At 40.9% G+C, this 20,033-nt stretch overlaps 1 protein-coding gene across 5 annotated transcripts in view; it reads left to right on the top strand.

Moving 5' to 3' along the window:
* CCDC85C (coiled-coil domain containing 85C) overlaps positions 1-20,033 on the top strand; it is a 185,071-nt gene that overhangs the window by 100,184 nt on the left and 64,854 nt on the right. For 3 of the 5 annotated variants that reach the window (XM_090033997.1, XM_090033995.1, XM_090033994.1), the window contains exon 2: positions 955-1,031. In XM_090033997.1, the coding sequence (XP_089890123.1) occupies positions 955-1,031 (77 nt within the window). Of the gene's footprint in view, positions 1-954; positions 1,032-15,143; positions 15,183-20,033 lie in introns of all 5 variants that reach the window. The other 2 variants (XM_090033996.1, XM_090033993.1) reach the window with 1 other exon arrangement.

Genomic DNA, 20,033 nt, shown 5'->3' with positions numbered 1-20,033 from the left:
TCTTCATGTTCACGCACGCAAAAGAAAGTACAGCAAATGGTTAAATGTGATGAGAACAGCTAAATGATTTTGCCCACTCTTTCATTTTTATTGTGTAAAATTTGCAAATATATTGCTTCAAAGCATGTTTCAAAACTAAAAGCAGATGTTACTGCTGTGCAGAACCCACCCACAGAGCTCTCTGGCAAGCTATCTTATGCACCAGGTCATCCTATCTCATGTTGCTGTTTTATTGTAATGCTAAACGGGCCATAACACTATCCAGGTTGAATACAGCCACTTTATGTGAGATTGCATTTTACTGCCCTATTGCTATTTATGCCTAGCTTCACTTACTTCTGGAGTAGCAAGTTAGATCACATTAGCAGGAATTTCTGGCTATACCTGTCTGTCTGTGTCTGCACTTCAGGTTTGAGGTCTTGCTGTACTCTTGTTGTTCGCCTTGTTAATATATCGAATTCCAGCTGTGACCCCTTTTAGAGAACTGTGTGATTAACTGATTTTTGCTTCACTAAATAGCTGCAGAAATAGCAGGAGAGGGGGAATGAACTTTACCCAAACTGAAATATTTTTACTTTGACTGAAGTTTTAAAAGACTTTAATAAAAAATTGAGGGGAATTTATAAGCAAAAAAAAAAAAAGTGCTGTTTTGAAACAATGAAATGAGAAAATGTATAAATGAGAATTTTAGCTTTTTCAGAATCTTTTTTCTTTTCCCCCTGAGAGAAACGATTCCTTTGAATTGACATGAATTTAATACTCAGATCAGTGTTCCTGAACCTCCTGTTTTAATAGAAATTTGGGCCAGAAATTTTCAGTCTGCTCTAGCCCAGAGCATTATTTTTTTGGTTCTTTCCACAGGAAGGGGGGGAAGAAACAAGGCTTGTTGTAGAACGGTACTACTGAGGTTAAAGCACAGGAGGGTTAATCAGTTTTTCTGTTTTCTCTTTAAAGATTCATCTTCCAACTATATCAGGCAACTTGAAACAAAAGTCAAACTGCTGGAGGATGACAATAAACTCCTTTCTCAGGTAGGTTTTCTAATAGCGTGATTGCTGTCAATATTTGGTGTGACTTGATCCTGCCATTAGTTCCATGCAGACTGACAGACCCTCGTGCTTCACTGGGGTCAGTGAGGCCCTGTAGGAGTTCATCTGTCTACTTCCATTTATTCAGTTGTGATCATAGACTCGTAGGAACATAGGGCTGGATGGGACTTCAGAAGGTCATTCGGTTCACCCCCCTGTTAAAGGTAGGATCATCCTTGTCTAAGTCACCCTAGTCAAGAGCCTGTCTAACCTTCTTTTTTTAAATGTTCCGAGATGGAGACTCTACAGTCTTTCTAAATAGCCTATTCCAGTGCTTAACGATCCTCACACTGAGAAACTTCTTCCAAATATCTAATCTAAATATCTAACTTTGTTGCAGGTTTAAGAGCCTTGCTTCTTGTTCTGTCCCATATGACCACAAAGAATAATCTATCATCATCCTCTTCTAATACCTGAAGGATGGTTATAAAGACAGTTATCAAATCCTGCCTGTCTTCTCCAGATCAAATAGTCTCAGTTCTTTCAGCCTTTTACTGTTAATCATGTTTCCCAGACTTGTTTCCCAAAGGTTTTAGCTCTGCTTTACAAACAGTCCCCATGAAAGATGCTATCTCAAAGTTGTATGTGAAAATAATAAACTGCTAAAACCTGTATCCCTAATAATAAACTGCATGAGAAGGAGTGGGGAGAGAGTGTAAACCAAGAAGGTGAATGCATGTGAGAGAGGATGTTGCTGAGTTTTGGAGAAGTCTGTCACAGCTGTGGTAAGATGTGTGGAGGAACACAAAAGGGCCGCATGTGTCTATTGAGAATGCCAGTGTCTCCATGAGCTTTGTTACAGGGTGCTGTCTTGATTGCTAATCTGTGTTTGACTGCGTAGGATTGGATTAGAAGCTGATAGTAAAAGGACACCACTGGGCCTCACCCCTTGTAACTTCTAGTTATGATCCCTGGGTTTAAAAGCAAACGCCTCCATCAAAGCTAAGAATGTTGTGCTTGCATCTATCCTTCCAGGCCCGCCCTGCCTGCCACTGCGCTGCTTTGTTCTTTTTACTTCTCTGCTGCTCTGGCATGAAAATGCAAATGAGAGATCAGTAGGGAAGACCACACTTACTAACTGGCATTTCCACAGACTCCAGCGTAGAGCCCTGGGGACCAAATCCTCTGTTGAAATAAACCAGAGCAGATTAATTGAAGTCAGCTATATGATACAGCTATATTGTACCTATTTACATCAGCCTCCAGTTCAGCTTTGTATTGCCAGTTCTCTTGGCTTCTCCCATTATCCATGTGCTTTCTTATTAACTGATGGGGTTTTTTAGGTTTCTTTATTTCTAAACCTAATTTCTGTTATGTTCATTTTTGTGGCTCTCTCTAAAAAAACAAACAAACAAAAGAAAAACCCCAAACAAAAAAACCCCAGGTCAATTTCTGCCCGATTTAAAGAGTCAGAGTAAATATTTAGGACGGGTTCCTTGCATTAATAACATCACTTTAGATTTATTGAAACAAAGATTTTTTTTTTTTTTTTCCTGAAAACAAAAAACCCTGACTTCTCCCATTTTACATTGTTCTGCTGGCTGCTTCCATTTCACTGAGAGTGAGCCATGAAAACATCCCTGGACCAGTTTAGTATTACTTTTGGTTTTGCTTTTGGGTTGAGAGAGATGCTGAAATGTTCATTTGATAATCAAAAGTCAAGCTCTTTCCCCATTTGGGCATAATGTTTACATCTTTGGGATTTTTTTTTCTTATTAGTGTGCTGTTTTTGTAAAATCTTACTTTACAAAAACCTAAATTCCAGGCTGTGGTTTGTCCCAACTGTGGCTCTTTAAATTCCTTCAAGTTGTTGCAATCATTAAATGGCAAGTCTGGTGTTAAAGCAAAGGAGTCTGTTAATCCGCATCATCAAGTTTTCAGCTCCAGGTGCCAAAGAGTTAAAGCTCAAAAAGGCACTTGGTCAATAGTTTCCAAATGGCTGTCAAACATTAGTCAATTGCTAATTTAATTTTGGCGCTTGTTTTCCCACCCATAACTTAGCTGGTGGCAATTTAAACCCTGAGACAGTTTCATTGGAAATATTGATAAACAGATGGGCCATGTTGAACGGTTGCTAAGAAACCAGTCATGGATTTGGTAACTGGTTCCTAGTTCAGTATGTCCTTGGCTTGATGACTGCTATCAGTAATGTAGGGAGGGATGCAACTGGGTGCCAAGGGCACAGGGGCAGTGGCAACTTCGAGTTTCCATGCAGTCACGATTTGCATAGCTACCAACAGCAGCTGCTTTCTTTTGCTGCCCCGCCGGTTGGAGCCCGGAGTAGTTGCCCTGATAGCCCACCCCAGTTATACCACTACTTCTTATCTTCTGCAAGTCATGGAGATGGAGTTGGCTGGCTGTTTTTATGAGGTCAAAAGAGTGACAGGTAATTAACAGGTGAAGAGTTCATGGGCTAAAAAGATGTCCAAATATTTTCCTCTCTCTGGCAAGTTGCTGCCAGCTAGATACTTGAAATGTGTTTTTTGCATTTTTTTTAACGTAGACCTCACGTGAGGCAACCCCTTGACATGCTCAGGTTTGAAAGATCAGATTTTATACCCTGAATTCTTATTTTAAGAAAGCAGAGTCTTCACAGATTATCTTTTTAGCAGCTTTTCATTTTTATTTTTTAAATAAAAGTTAACCATTTAACAGAAAATGACTGCAGTCCCTTTTTTTCCCTTATATTCAAAGAAAAGTGAAAGGGGCACTGTCCCGTTTGGTCATTTGGTAAATGATTCAGCTTAATACATGGATGAAAGGCTACTAGCTGAAGCTAAATGCTGGAGGAAAAGGAAATTTTTTTTTGAACTACGATTTGCTACTGATCTGTCTGTACTGTGAAGGGAATCTGCTGTTAAATATCCAACTCAGTTTTCAGACTTGGGGGCGTGAGTTTATACTTCATTTCACACTGTTTCTGTACATCCAAGTAGTTGTGGCGCGTTCTGCACTGATGTTCTGGACCCTTTAGTATCTATTGATGTCATGTCTTCAGTTATCCAGGCCTTCGTGGCTGCATTACTGCAAAAACACTTAAAACTAGGAGTGCAGTGTCCTTAAACAAACTAACTCTGGACTTGCATGTGCAGCAACCACCTCCTTTGTAATAGTGGCAACTGGGACTTGTGGCCCCAAAACTTTATTTGCTTTTCAAAACATCTCTGGCTCTTTGAGGCACCAAGACCACTACTTAAAATAGCCTCTTCTTTGTGCAATATGTGTTTGTCTGCCCTAGGCAGTTATGTGCCCCACATTACAGTGCTAATAGGAATGATGAAATGGTCCTTCTTGAGGTAAAATTCTTGGGAACATGAAAGTTTTCACTGTAGCTGGTATGAATATGTGGACCTTTTTCCTGAAATTCATCTTCTTCAATATTATGTTCAAAATTCTTTTAACCTCGCCCTTTAAGAACATCAATAAAGAAGGGAAAGGACAATGATTAAGAAGTGTGTGTGTGTGTGTGTGTGTGTGTGTGTGTGCGCGCGCGCGTGTGCATGCGTGCGCACACCTACTTGCATTCGCTGTCTAGCAGTCGTCTGAGGAAATTTAGCCCACTTTTGTGGATTCTTTCTTGCATTGTTTGACTTAGGGCTCACTTCATAAGGTAAGTAGGGGTTACCATATTTCCAGTTTCAAAAACGAGGACACCTGTCAGGGGTGGTGGTGGGGTTAATATTATTTTGGGAGGGGGGCAGTGATATGCCCCCCCCCCCCCGCCGAGACCTACTCCTGCCCCTTAGTCCCAACCACAGTACCCTACACCCCAGACCATGCTGGCGTCCTTCACTCCTGACCTGCAGCCACCTGCCCCCCTAACCCTGCTGCACACGTAGTTCCCTGCTACCCCTGAAGAACCCCCCTTCTCACTCCTCCCCACCACTGGAGGGGCAGCCATCTCCCTTGCCTCTCCACTGTGCTGCAGCCCCAGTGCCCAGGTTTCCCCAGCACCAGCAGGCACCTGCCCCCCTCAAATCCCCATACACATGCACTCCCCAAGCCCTGACCCTCCAACCCCCACCCCCCACAGACTTACCTGCCTTCAGCTGCTGGTGCACGCACACAGATGCACATGATGCCCTTGCCTCTGATTGCCCTCTCCTGCTTCTTCAACCCCACCAGCTCCTTGCTAAGGCAAGCTGGGAAGTGCCACGAAAAACTTCATTGCTGAGCAGAACAGAATCCTAGATATTTCAAAAAAACAAAAACAAAAACAAAAAGCATAGATGGAGATGGGAGGACCCAAAAAGGACACGGCTGGGAAAACCCAGATGTTTGGTAACCCTAATGGTGAGAGACTATGAATGAATCTCATCAGGCATAGTCTTGGCCTTGGTCTTGGTTTTAATGTTGACAGGTACCTTTTAGTCAAGGCTCTGTTGATGTCACCAGACTTGTTTGTTCCCATCCAAATCACGTTTTAACTCATCTAAGCCTCCTTCTTTGTATATTGATATCACAGCAGTGTGTAGTTCTTCCTTGTGACAGGAAGCTTTGCCACCAGGACACTGAAGGAATGATGAAACTTGACAGCCTAAGTAACAAACAGGGCCTATGCTTCAAGGGATTAACAGATGAATTGAAGAGTGGTTAAGGAAGTCTTCCTGGCTTCTTGCCAGATGCTAAACATAGGACCAAAATACTGCTTCAGCTAGAGAAACTTTGGCTGCTGGTGCTACAAATGATATTACAAGGTTTATAAAAAGATTTATACTACAGTAGTCTTTGATATAGGGTCCATTTATCAGCTGGTGCTTCTTGACAAAGATTTGTTATTTGACCAGTTACTTAACATGCTGAATACCTTTTGTCACTTCAGACAAAGTTAAGTTAATCTAAGGCTTCTCCATGTGGCTCATGCTGCTTTCTGACAAATCTGCCATCTGTGAACACATAAGAAAAAAGAGCACTGCCCCATTGGGACTGATGATTTGCATTCCAGCCTTAAGTTTGCTATTCATGCTGTATATATTAACACTGAGACAGGTGTGGCAGGATACAAGCTTTTCTTATTCTGATGGCTCTTCTAAACAGATTCATAGGAAGACTTCCCCAACCTCTCCCCCATTTGGAGAAGGGCTGAAAGCTCCCATTCTCTGGACCATGGCTGAGGAGGGTGAAGGAACATGAAGAAGCTTTCCATTCTCCTCTCATTTCCCTCTTCATTCATGATCTCCACATATTATGTCCTTCCTACATTGTCTCCACTTACTGGAATTTGCAGCTCCTTTTCAGGGCTAGTCTTGGTGATGCTGGAAGTAGCAGTGTCTAACTCTTGAGTGCTGAATTCCTTAATAAAGCAAGACCTATGGCATCTCCTGTATCACCTTCCTTGCTATTCAGATTTATCCTTTACAGCCAAAGCTGTGATTACAGCTTGTTCAGCTGAGCTGCAGGTGTCCAGATGGCTGCCTTGAACCCATCTCGGACTGTCCCAACAACCAGAGTTGGTCCTCAACCTTTCCCTCCCCCAAAAATAAAGAGATCCATACTCAAGTTTTATGGGTCTGAAAGGTTAGGTTGGAGTAGCTGTTGTGATATTCAAGGTATCCCCTTGAATTTTAGGAATAATAACAGTGACAGATCTTCAGTCATAGTTCATGCATGTTTTCCAAGCCTCTCTGCACAAGTGGAAAGGCTAGAAACTCTTTAAATGTATGTTAAAATGTATGCAGACAAGGTTCTTTGGGTGAATCTGATATCTTTTATTAGACCAACTTAAATAGTGGGGAAAAAAAATTTAAGCAAGCTTTTGGGTTTAAAAACCCTTTGTCAGGCTGAGGAAGTTTCTGCAGTTGGTGTGCGCTCTTCCCAGGAAAAACCTGGGCATAGGCAGGGCCCAGGAAGAGCACACACCTACTACAGAAACTTCCTCAGCCTGACAAAGGGTTTTTAAACCCAAAAGCTTGCTTAAATTTTTTCCCCACTATTTATGTTGGTCTAATAGAAGATATCATATTCACCCAAAGAACCTTGGTGCCTATGTCTTTAGAGGATCACAGCCACAACCTACACCCCTGTTACAATGTATAGTTTCATGGTCCTCAGCGATGATGACTCTGCTCCCACTCCCCACAGCCAGAACTTATATATCATGGGTTGATTGTCAAGACCTCATGTGGTCTATAGTCTCTGTTGGGCTTGGACTGGCTCTTCTCTTTCAGAACTGTCACACCAAAAGGATTCTTTGCACAAGGGGCCATGAATATATTGCACACCTCTTCTTGGAGAAGGCCAGTTTTAACAGCCATTTCAAGCTAAGCAACAAGGCCACAAACTAACTGGAGTACTGACAGTGGGATCATTAATGATACAGCTTTCATCAAGTATAGAGGCCCTTTTTGGGACTGGAGGAGGAGAGTCTTGTCAACCTTATGGGTCATAGAAAATGATAGTATTTTTTTTTAAATGCCAGAAATACTGAAGTATCCCTCAAGATGGAGGCAAACATACACTCACAATGTATGGGTGTAGTGGGGAGGGAGGGGAGGTAGAATTCACAGGATTGCGTATTAGCTGATCTAATGCAAATGTTTTGCTATCCATTCGTATCCTGTAGTAAGTAAAAGCTAACTGCAGTAATTGATCCCTGAATTAAATTAGCTAAATTATTATTAAGTATTAGCTTTGCTTACTTCAAGTCAGGATTGGACAGATAAAACAGATGCACTATAAGGTTGTCTTCTCCTTTGAATACTGTACAGTGTACTGGTTGTCTCCATCCACACCCTCAGTCAGTGTCCCCGGTCAGAGCAGCATCAATACCAGTTGCAATTTGGACCACTTCTCTAGAAATCTGTCTTAGAATATACAGTCTTTAGTCTTTTGAAATATTGGGCTTGTTCTTATTTTCAAGATATTGTATTTTTTTTAAAGTAGCAGCTATATGGATAACAGGATTTGTAATAATACTTGCAAATATTATAAACAAAATTGAAGTTAGGTTCTTGGACTAGGCTTTCAATGAGGAGATGTGATGAGTGGCTTGATCTTTTCTAGTCAATTTTGTCATTTACAGATGTACATTACTTGACTGGAATTTTCCAAAACATTTGTCTGAAAATAAAGAAACCGGGCCTTAGACTTAAGAAACGACAAGAACTATCAGAGTGATGATGGAATGGGAAATAAACATGGCCTGGTGAAGGAGTTGGTCTCTTTCTTGAAGATGGGGGGCGTAAAAAAGGATAAGAGATTTACTAGCAAGTGCCAGGCTCTGAAAAGTGGATTGCAATTTTTTTCCTGTTTTTTTAAATATAGGCCACTTCTGTGTCAAATCTGCCATTAATGACTCCCTCTTGTGCCTTTGCCTCTCAGCTTGTAGAGCTCATATCAGCTGTTAACATTTGGGCTTTCCTTTCAAACTCAGCTTGTTAGTTTGGTTGTGTGGCAATTACTTGTGTGTGTGTGTGTGTGTGTGTATTCCACAAATGGAAAAATTACAAACCTGTCTTATTTCCCTAAAGGCCTCTTCTGTTTGCATGTGTGTGTGTGGGGATTGTTGTCATTACTTTAATTTAAGATATCACAAGGGAAATTTGATTTTTTGGAACAGAGTGCTAGTCAGATTTGAATGCTTCCCATATGTTTGGCTGCTTATTTAAATTCAGAATCATTTTAAATAAAAATACCAGGGAGAACATGCCCTAAATTATTGTATTACCAATTTTTCCAGCACTGTTTGAAAATTTTAGCTGCTTGTTAACTATGCACATAGGCTTTTGATTAATTATATTTTTTTCCTTAATGATTTTGGGCCTTGTCCAAATGTTCCCTTGAAGTCTATGATAAGACTCCCATGGACTTCATAGGCTTTGGAGCAGGCCCTTGCAGTGTGGGCATGATTCATAAAGGACTAGATTTTCATAGGACATTCTTTCTCTGGACTGTGCAGTTTTCACTTAACCATCTTAATTACACACATTACATGCACAAATGCCTCTTGTGCACATGCTGCAGGATCAGCAGTGATTGTATGGTACTTCCTGATAACGTAGCATAAAAATGTAATGAATACCAGTATCTGTATCAGTGTTTCTTTTCTGCTCTTTCTTCGCTTATCTGAGACGCCCATCTATTGATATACCTAATAAATTATCTATTAGAACCCCACCAAAAGACTTGAAATTAAAAATAAAATGATCAACACATATATATTGAAGAAAATGTTCTTGCATAATGCATGGTTTGCTAAAAGCAGCATAGGGATGTTGCAAATTTGAGTTCAGAAAAAAACTCTGTTCTCTAGGACAGTGGTCTCCAAAGTGGGGTGCGAAAGACAATCCATTGGAGTGCGGGAAGAAAATATTAGCACTTCTATTTCTATTTATATAAATATACATATATTGGGGGGTGCGTGTTCAAAATTTTTTTTTACTGGTAGGGGTGCGCGATCAAAAAAATTTGGAGACCACTGCTCTAGGAGATGTTGGACTGGCAAAGTCCATTAATCCAGTGGGAGTCATTTTATAGATTTGAGTAGATTCTGAATCAGGACCTTGGACTGCTGCCCTTGTACTTGTTTACTACTTCTTACAGTGATGGGCTTCTTCACATTGGATATAAAAGACGAGTTGCCTAGGTTATCAGGTCCGTGATGAGTGCAGTTGGTGGGAATGTGCAATGCTGCCAACTCCTGTGACTTTTTTTTTATTCTAAGTCTTGCACTATTTATTGGCAATTTTATTTTTAACAACAACAACCTGATGAATCAGTTACAATGTAAGCATCTCAGGTTTCACGTACAAAGAGAGTTTGTAGCCCTAATGGTTGCAGAAAAAGGCTTGATAAATATGAGCAATATTATTTAAATGTAATGATTTCTGAAACCAAGAGACAAAACATGTGATTTTTAACCCAGTTCTGTGATTTCCTACAAGATTCATGAGTACAAGCTTAGAGTTGTCCCTATGTGTCTCGCTGGGGAAGGTAGCAAGATAAGGAGAGATGCATAAAGCTGTCCCGTAGTCCATTTACTTTTTCTATGGGACATCAAGAAGACTGTTTAGTAAGGCTTAGTTTAATGTCCAGCTGTTAACACAGGATTAGTCATATCCTGTGCTTAACCAACATTATTAAAAATGTTATCAGCTGCACTTTTATCTGTTTTATGGGGACAGAGTTTAGAAAAGGCCAGTTAATCACAGCAAGGAAGGCTATGAAGTAATATTTTATAATTAGTAAACAGGTGCAAATATACAGACTGTCAGTGTTAGAGGCTGAAAAGCATTTGAAGAATGATACAGAGAAAAGCCAAAGATAGGTTTGAGAGATGGTTCTAAATAATGTTGCCTACACGTTGAAATGCAAATTCAGGATAAATTTTGACAGATTTGAGATTTTAAAAAAATCTGAAAAAGATCCTTTGTTTATTTTTGCGGGCTTGAAAGTATTTTCATTTTCTAGGGTATCAGATGGATCATCCTTCAATGCTGAAATTCTTTATCCGCGTAGCAGGAAGGCAGTTTCTCTTGATCCTGACCTCATAAAATCATAAGAAAGATATTAGATGTCATCTAGTCCAACACTTTGCACAGATACAGGATATGGTATTCCATTGTACTCTGTATAGATGGAATGCTTTACTCCAAAAGCATCCCAAATAAACAGGATATATTCATCCTTACCTTGAAAACCTGCAGTGAAGGAGCTTTTATAACTTCTGTTGGGAACTTGTTCTGTTATTGTTCCCTTACTCTTGCCCACTGTGGCATGGGAGAACAGTGCGGAGTGGACGAAAAAAATCAATTATGGAAAAAAAAATATTTCTCTTCATCTTGAACTTTGGAGCAAGTCTATACATTCTTAATTAGTAGTGCATTGTCGTCTTTCTTTCCATATCTATCCATCTGGAACAAGCTACTGATCTCAGTGTTTATATTCCAGTCATAGAGAATTATCTCCACCAAGTTCTGTAAAACTATTTTAGATGATAATTATCTTAACAGACTGTTTTCCAGTCCATTCTGTATTTTTACAGTACTCCTTATTCTCTTACGTAGGCATTGAAGATGCCTTTGTGGACAGCCCTTCTGTTTTTCCTCTTGTACTTATTTTAGCCCTTCTTCAGAGTTAATTCCCTTCTCCTGGTCTTCATCTCTTGATCCTAAATGTTTGTTGGCCAATGTGTGGGGTTTTTTTTTTTTCTTTCCATTGCCATACTCCTAGGTTAAGGCACTCATCACCAGGTTATCGAGTTGATGTCCAAACATGCTCTTCCCACCCTCTGAATTGGATTTCAGTCCTTTTCTGTGGAACATCAACCCATTATCGAAGAAACCAAAGCCTTCCTGCTGGCATCACCGTCACCAATTGCACCTTTCTTTGCTTTTAGAATGCAGTGATGCCTAATTAGTCTCCCTGGTAAAGAGAGAAGCCCATGAGAATAAGACCAGTACCCCAGGCTCCTGGAAATCCACTCTCCAGAGCCTCATAGCATCCTTTAAACTGCTTGGGGTCACTTCTGGCAGCATCATTAGTAACCATGTAGATGAGTAGGAAGGGGTAGAGGACCAAGGGCTTGGTGAGTCATGGCAAACTCTCCAGCATGTCCTGAATGTAAGCTAAGGGGCATGTAGCGTGTCTCCAATGGATTCTAGATCTAGGCTACAAATAGGTGCTTCCATTTCACTCAGGAGGGAGTCCCTTGTCACCACTATCATCATCCTTCTCCTTTGGGTGTGGTGATTGTAGAACCCTTATTCCTAGAGCTGTGTGACTTCTGCCATCTGCTAGTTCCTCTCTCGGTATTAGTAGGGCCTGCTTCTCATCTCTTCTACCCATTCATTTATCTTGAAACACTCTGAGCAACACCACCTATACTGAATTTCTGACAGTGATTGCATGTTTCTGTGTGTGTGAGAGATTCTGTGGTTCTCTTTTGTCTTCTGAAATCACAACTGCCAGGTACCTTACTTCTTCATCAGTTTCTCCTTCACAGTCCTCTGTTATTCTTTGGTATGCTGTCTGCAGAAATGGTTCATGCCTCCACTCCAGAAAGTCCTCATTCTCTCCACTGTTATCAACATGGCCACCAGCTTTGTGCAAGTGAAGACTATTTCTGTCCTCAAGGAGGACAAGGAATATGGCACATCCCACACCGAGGGCAATTAATCTACCACTAACCATGCTTTGTTCCTTAAGCACCTGGATACTGGGTTGGGGGGAGAGAGAGCAAGAAAAGCAGCAAACCAAAATCTAAGCATTATTATCCAAACTTGTTTTCAGAAATGGATAATTGTTCATGTTTCAATTACTTTTTATAAAACAAAAAATAAACTCTAAAAATTTGTTGGGAATTTAAAAAAAAAATTGTTCAAAATGTCTCATAAAACATCACCACGTAGGCATTAATTTAGGTATTTCTTTCTGTCCTTTCAATTTCCACTTCAGAGAATAGTTTAAGTCCTTGTATAGTCCCATTGATATCAGTAATTGTACAACTGATGTAAGAAAAGAATCAGGTCCTTTAGGTTTCAGAGCCATCAGGGATTTGAGCCAACTTAGCTGTCATTATGGGGCAGCTAAGATGTTGTTCTAATTTATGGCAGCAGAAACTCAGCATGCTGTTAGGTGCGTACCCCCACCTCTGCTTTATCTGCTTTTTTTTTCTGGAAACCACCACTAGGTTGGAGCTTGGGTTTGACTGAGCTTGTTGACTCCTGCCATACGTGGTTGAATTTATGCTACTAGGTGGTTCCCTTCTACAAGAGGGCTTTTCCATTAAACTGCAGCAAAGTGGCTAACAGAGTGGGGAGGGTTCATCCCAGTGTTTATTCTGTTGTCTGCTTCTCCGTTACTGGGTAAAATGGCTGATTACGTTGCTTGCTAACATATTATGGCCAGCCTCTACTGCCCTGAGATTCCCAAATTCATTGCTCATGAGCCATAGACTGGTCACTAAATGGCAATGAAAACAACTCCACTTTTGTGTATTCTGCTGAGGGAGCTCCTACCATAGCCTCAGCTGTTTCCAGCCATGGGCAAAGACTGCCAGTTCTGTGATTAAAATTATATACTGTATTATGGTTTGAGACGATTATGTGAGCCTTGCATGAGTTACTGGTCTGATCTTTCTCTTCTCATTTAAAAAAAGGGGAAAAAAAGACAGACATCCTTGAATATTAATGATGTAGTAAATCTGCTCCCTGTCTCAGTTTCCACAGAAGACCGGGTATTGTTACTGCTACTGTTTTATTGCCTATGCCCCATGGAGATGCTGATATATATATTTTTTTACAATAGTAGTTTTACATGCTGAAATTTTCTGCCAAACCTCTTATTAGCAGTATTTTGCTATTCATTTAAACCTTCCCCACAGCATTCTCTCTTCTCTGTCAACTAAAAACTCCAGTTCACCACTTCAGCTGAATGACATCTCTGCTGCTTTCCCTCTTCAAATAGTACATGAACATCTCACTGTGGAAGCCAAAGCCAAGATGTAGGCTCTGAAGTCTACACACGCTGTTCTTTTCCTACACCAGCTTTATTATTATTCACATTAGTGATCCTGTTCCTGATTTGCTTTTGTGCCAGTAAGGCCAGGATCCAGCTGTATTGTAAAAACCTAGATGCATATGTGCATGCATATGCACGTACATACACATTTGCATGCAACTTGAGATGGGCTTTGAAACATCCCAGCCTTCTGTGATGTTTTCTCTCAAGGGTCCCCTCTATTGTTTTAAACCAGAGAAGATAAGTTAAGAGTTTTTGGTGAATCACCAGTGGTATTAACCTGCGCCCTGCCAGCAGTTTAATGCCTGGATCATTAGCCTTGTGCAAGGCTCATAGAACTGTAGCATGGAATCTAGTCCTGGCTGTACCACTTATCTGCTGAATATCTTTGCACAAGTCATTTCCGCACTCTCTGCCTCAGTTTCTCTAACTGTAAAATAGGGATAATGAAATTGATCACACATTTGTAAAGCAATTCGTGAAGCAGCAAAAATTCTTTTATTTAAACAGAGGATTCTTTAGTTTCATCCCTAAACTACAGTATTTTTGAGACGTTCCTTTTTATATTAGCAAACAAACGCTTGGGTCCCAGTACATGCACAACTATTTGCTGTGACTTCCAGCATGCAGGTGAAGTCCTGTTGAAGCTAATAAGACTCTTCATGTGTGCGGAGTTATATGTGCTTCGCTGGGCATTGCCTGCCTGTGCTTTGAAGCATGATTTGTAGCAATAACTTTTAATTGGTGAAACTTAATTTAGTTACTAGTTAACTTTATGTGGTGAAACTGTACTCCAGTACTATTGGTGTGGAAGAAATGAGGTTTGGCTTGTATTTATTCATGTTTAAAAATGCAGTTATAGAATGCATGGTTTTGATATGGATATTTAAGAAGCATAATATTGGCCTGTAAAATGTTCAAAGGCAAACTTGAAGCAGGTAATCACACAAAACTTTCATCAGCTGCAAGGGGCAGTGATTTTAGCTACTGGGAGTAGCAAAGCATGCATGGCTATCACTGTTTGTCATCTTTGAATGCTGTTTTTTGCGGCCAGAGCATGCACTCTTAAGGGATTACATCTTGGATCTGAGTTTGAGAACAGTACTCTACTGAGAACAATGTATGTACATGGGTGTGTATTAAATCCGTTTCAAAGGGAGTTGCATGGCTAAATGCTGTAGTATTAAATGTATTGGAGTTAATGAAGTAATTCTGGGATAGATTCTGCTTACAGAGTAGTGTATCCAAGCACAGTTGTGCCATTGAATTCACTGGGTGAAACAACTACTAATCATTGAGTTAAGGGTATCACTATTGGCCTCTTGTATGTGGAAGTTACTGTATTCAAAACAAAGATATATTAAAATATGAATGCTTATTTGTCTGACAAGGGGTTCTGTGAATCTTTAATTCACCAATGATTTGTAAAGGGTTTTGAGTTCAAATATTATTATTAACATTATCTATTGAAAGCTTACATACAAAAACCTTCTATTTTAGTCATCTGTAATAAAGATTAAAGTTCTCCATGACAATAACATGTCATTATTTTAAATTAAGATATAAAGTGCATAATATTCTTTTGTTCCCTCCTAGCTGGCTGACCGCAACTGCTTGCCAAGAAATTTCATTAAGGTAGAGAGATCTAACATAATATATCCATAAAGCTATGAGCTTTTTTGAAATTGGGGGCTGCCTTTTAATATTGGTGCTGACTATTTTGGGCTCCATTGGGTTTTGCTTCAGATGCTAATGTTGGCAATTTCCATTTTTTAATCATCTGAATGTATTAATAACATACTCTTAATTATTTCTGACTTGCACTCCACAGTGGCAATGAAGATGTGTCAGTTTGTCCAAGCTCAGCCTTATCAAAAATTTAATATTCAAATCAAAGCTATTTACTAACAGGAAAAGCTGCTTACAGCTAACTGATTTCTGAACCACTATATTTAGAATATCAGCAAAAAATTCAAACTAAATCTGAAATTTAATTATCCAGATGCAAACAGCTGATTGCTCAGTGTCAAAACTGAGGTAACATCAGCTAGTAGGAAAACAATTATGAGATAAATTGCTGCTGGTAAGTGATAGTGATGCCACAGCAATAGGCAAGTGACTTAATGTATTATACTACTGTCCTTAAGTGTGGTTTTCCCCCCCCTAAATTAACTGTGTGAGTCCTACAAGGCAAACCTTTCTTAGTAAATTGTGCCTAGGCAGTGCAGAAGACAAGTTTTCTCCCTTCTGATCCTTCTCTTTCTTCTAGCAACTCTGCATACCTAACTGTCAGTAATTATTTGAGTAGGAAATCCCTCCTCCCCCATCACCCCCTCCCTCCTACTTACCTTCCAGGAGCTGAATCCAGTGCCCAGAATGTGACCTTTACCCATGTCTCCCAGCTGGAGCCTGCAGCATGACATTATAGAGCTAGCTAGAGTGAAGCCAGAATACTCAATACAGGTGAAGTTCTTTGCTGTGTGGAAGGCTAAGACGTACACATCAATAAAGTTCCTTAACTGATTCAGATGACTTATCCTGGCCTTACAGATAGGGATGACTTTCACGCTAAGTTTTTTTTAATTAGGCAAAAATCAAACTCTGAACTGTTGGAAGGACAGCGCAGATGCTGAAAATGGAAATTGTCAGTCTCTCTAAAGGTGTGGATGCTGGTGTAGTGTGTTCAGTGTGGCAAAAGCAAATTTTTTGAAAATAATGTTAATAATGGAATATGGTATATTGCAAGTTTTGAATTCCATATAAAATCCAAGGCTTCAGAATAATATAGCATGGTAAAATACATGATTTTGTAAAGCCCTCTTGAATAGGAGGTGAAAGGCAAATAAGTGATCCTTATCTTGGGGGATCATTTATAACACTTATTAGCTTTCAAGTTCAGGAACTGGGATCTCTCTTGCAAGAGTAGATGACTTGAGTAGTGAGAACCAGTCAAGGAAATGTTGCATTTTAGGTGATACTAGCAGTTTCCACTCATGCTTGGAGATCGGAGATTGGAACACAGGTAAGAAAACAGTAACATAATGTCTCTCGGAGACAAGGATTTTTGTGGGTGATAGCTTCCAGTGGACCAGACAGAAGTGCAGCTCCCTGGTCTTATAGTTTCATGGTTGTTAGGGGCTGGAAGGGACCTTTACAGATCATCAGGTCCAGTCCCCCTGCACTGGGGCAAGAAAGACTGCTGGATCAGATGACCCAAGTCAGGGTGGGTGACCACCTCAGTGCGGGGTAGGGGGAGGGGGAAGCTTGTTCCAAACTCTCAGCACTTGACTTGTAAAGAAGTTCTTCCATATGTCTAGCCTGAAGCCATCTTCAGTCAGTTTGTGACCATTATTTTTGGTCCTCCCCTGGGGGCCTTGGTGAATAGTTGCTCCCCCAGGCCCTGATGTATTTATAGGCTACCACCAAGTCCCCTCCAAGTCTTTTCTTCACCAGACTGAATACTCCCAAGTCTTTCAGCCTCTCCTTGTATGATCTGGTCTCTAGGCCTCTACTAGTGCACGTGGCCCTCCTTTGGACTCTCTCGAGCTTTTTCACTTCCTTCCTGATGTGCGGTGCCCAGAACTGAAATGCAGAACTCTAGCTGCTGTCTCACCAAGGCTGAGTAGAGAGGGAGGATGACATCCTTGCCTTGCTCAAGATGCCTTGGTAGATGTATGCCAGCATCTGGTTAGCTCTGCCAGCTATGACATTGCATTGGTGGCTCAAGTTCATATTATTGTCAGTCATGACACCCAGGTCTCATTCAGTTGTGATGTTTACAAGGATAGCACTGCCGAGCCTGTAAGTGTGTTCAGATGGAGCACCTGCCATTTCTCTGTATTAAATGACATCAGGTTGAAGTCTGCCCACCTCTGTGAGCCTGCTTATCTTTGTGTGTGGCCACACTCCCGCATAATTTGGTGTCATCACCAAACTTTGCCAGTTTATAGAAAGCACCATGAGTTAGACCATCCCTTCCAGCCCAAAAGATGTTAGCTGTTGGGTTGGGAGAGTAGGCAATCAAGCTCCAATTTAGAGCCTATCCAGTGAGAGACACTATGAGTCTGCAGCTTCTTCCCCCTGCTCCAGCTCCAGCTCCAGCTCCAGCTCCAGTGCTGTCTCAGGATGGGAGGGGGAGGTCCATTCTGGGGTTTGCCTAGTTGTGCTGGAGTGGAAGAGTGGGGGGGCAGGTGGATTGGAGGCCCCCCCACTGCCCCTCCCTCCAGCATGGTGGCAAACCCAGAATGGACTTCCCTTACCTGTATTCTCCCCCTTCTATCCTGAGAGAGCACTGGGGATGGGGCTGAGTTGCTTCAGCCCAGTTGCCAGAGCAGACAGAAATTAATGAAGGCGCTCTGCTTTGGAGTGCCTTCATTTGAGGCCTCTTATAATGGAGGTTCATTAGTCATATGATTGGAGTGCTCCGCAACTGTGCTCTTCTGTTTGGGCATGGGTGTAGAGCACTTTCAAGGGGCTGATTGCATGGCAAATGTGATTTCTGTCTGCACCTAGAGTGAAGTTATTCAATCTTTTGAATGCAAAGTACTTTTCATTATGCCTGAGTGAAGAAGCCTCAGCCCCTCACATTTGAAGAAATGCCTTGAAGTTGGACAAGCTTTCAAATGCATCACAACCATACAGTTGGTCCAATAAAAGATATCATCCACAAAAATCCTTTCCCCTTGTATAATTTCTGGATTGTCATGGCTACAACATCACTCCAACACTACTGTACAGCATCTTTCAGTTATTCTTGCTTCAAAATACTACTTGCTTTACATATTTGGTTGGTGATTTGGAATCTGAAGTGTATTCTATGCATGTATAAGTTTGAGGTGGTTAGGTGTGTTAGTCTGAAGGCACTCAAGGCAGGGTAGATATGCACCTTATAGACTAACTAAATAAGATATATATAGTACAAGCTTGTGTATGTGTGCATGCTAAATGTGTTATAGTGCACACATGCGCACATATGCACGCACATGTCTATATATACGTGTGTACACACATACAGGCGTATGTGTATATAAGAAACATTTGTGTATACATGTAGACACATATACATAGATATATACACATATATAATGCTATCCTTTTGCAGCATCTGATAGTGTGAACTCAAATTCACAAAAGCTTGTGCCATATATATATATATAGAAATATATATATACGCCATAGATGTGGCACAAATGTTTGTGAATTTGAGTTCACATCATCAGATGTGGCAAAAGAACAACATAGAGCAGTGATACTAAATCTTTTTGCCCTACGGGATGGCTGTGCAGTGCCCAGTTTGTCCACAGGCTGGATCTAGCTGGTGTGCCAGATTGGGTGTGAGCGGCCTGATCTGACTGCAGTGTGGGGCTAGTGGCAACCTGGCTCTGATCTAGCCATCTGGGGGTGAGGGAGAAGGGCATAGTTTGACCATGTGGGGCATGAGAATTTGGTAGTGGGGGTGAGGTTGGTAGTATTACTTGCCACTACTCCCCGCTGTCTCATTGCCCATCACATGGGGAGCCCCATGGACTGAATGTTGTGGCTCTGTAAACTGGGGGTTGAGCACCTGTGGCATAGAGTAGTGTATAAAATGGAGTGAGTGATGTTTAAGGCTTCCAGTACATCTTTCAAAATTATCTTGCTAACTAAAGAGTTACAACAGTTTTGGAAAAGCTGTTTTCATGGAAGATGGGTTGATGCAACATCAGCATTAACTTGTGGAAGACTGTCGCCCACGACTGCCCCAAATTGGGGAAGAGTCTACTGTAAGAAGCTCAGTACTTGAAACCTTATGACAAGAACAGGAGATGGAAAAGTGGGAGCAGCAGAAACAGTGTGTTCTGAATCAAGAATCTTGAACAACCCACCCCATGTGGAAATGTGCCTGAGTTGCAGTAGTCTGTTGATCCAGGATCACCAGTCATCTATGGACCCACAGATGAGACAATCATGGAAGACGGTCATTCATGACTGCGAGGGTTGGCCGAAGACAGCAGTCTGACTAGATCTCTTCTATACGAAAGTTTTGCTTTTTAACTTAGAATAAATACTAATGAACTACAGGCCAAGTTCTGATTTTGTCCTATTTTTACATGTTTCCATGGCCATTGACATGATTTCACAGAGGTAAACAAAAAACATTGTTAGGCCCTGGTCTGTCGTTTTGCTAGAGAAAAATCTTTTTCATATGGAGGAAAAAATACCTCCTGATGTAGTGGCTGATAAGCTATATCACTTTGTCAGGCAATGAGCAGAGCAGTATAACTTGCAGTCTACTGTCTGTTTTGCTTAACATCAGTAAGTTACAGCAGTCTAAAGACTAAGCTTGTAGTACTGCTGTAATAAATAGACAAATAAATAAAAATTGTGAACCACTGGAATGTCTGCAGTTTGTGACATTGTTTGCAGTTCTCCAATTGTTTCTCGTACATCTTTCCATCCCTTCCTAAACGAAGCACTTGGCAATAAATAAGAACTCCAAACACGTAC

This window comes from Crocodylus siamensis, chromosome 2, assembly GCF_052110815.1.
Source record: "Crocodylus siamensis isolate JL-2025a chromosome 2, ASM5211081v1, whole genome shotgun sequence".
Taxonomy (NCBI): Eukaryota; Metazoa; Chordata; order Crocodylia; family Crocodylidae; genus Crocodylus; species Crocodylus siamensis.
The sequence above is the reverse complement of the archived record's forward strand: the minus strand, read 5'-3'. Positions and strand labels throughout refer to the sequence as shown.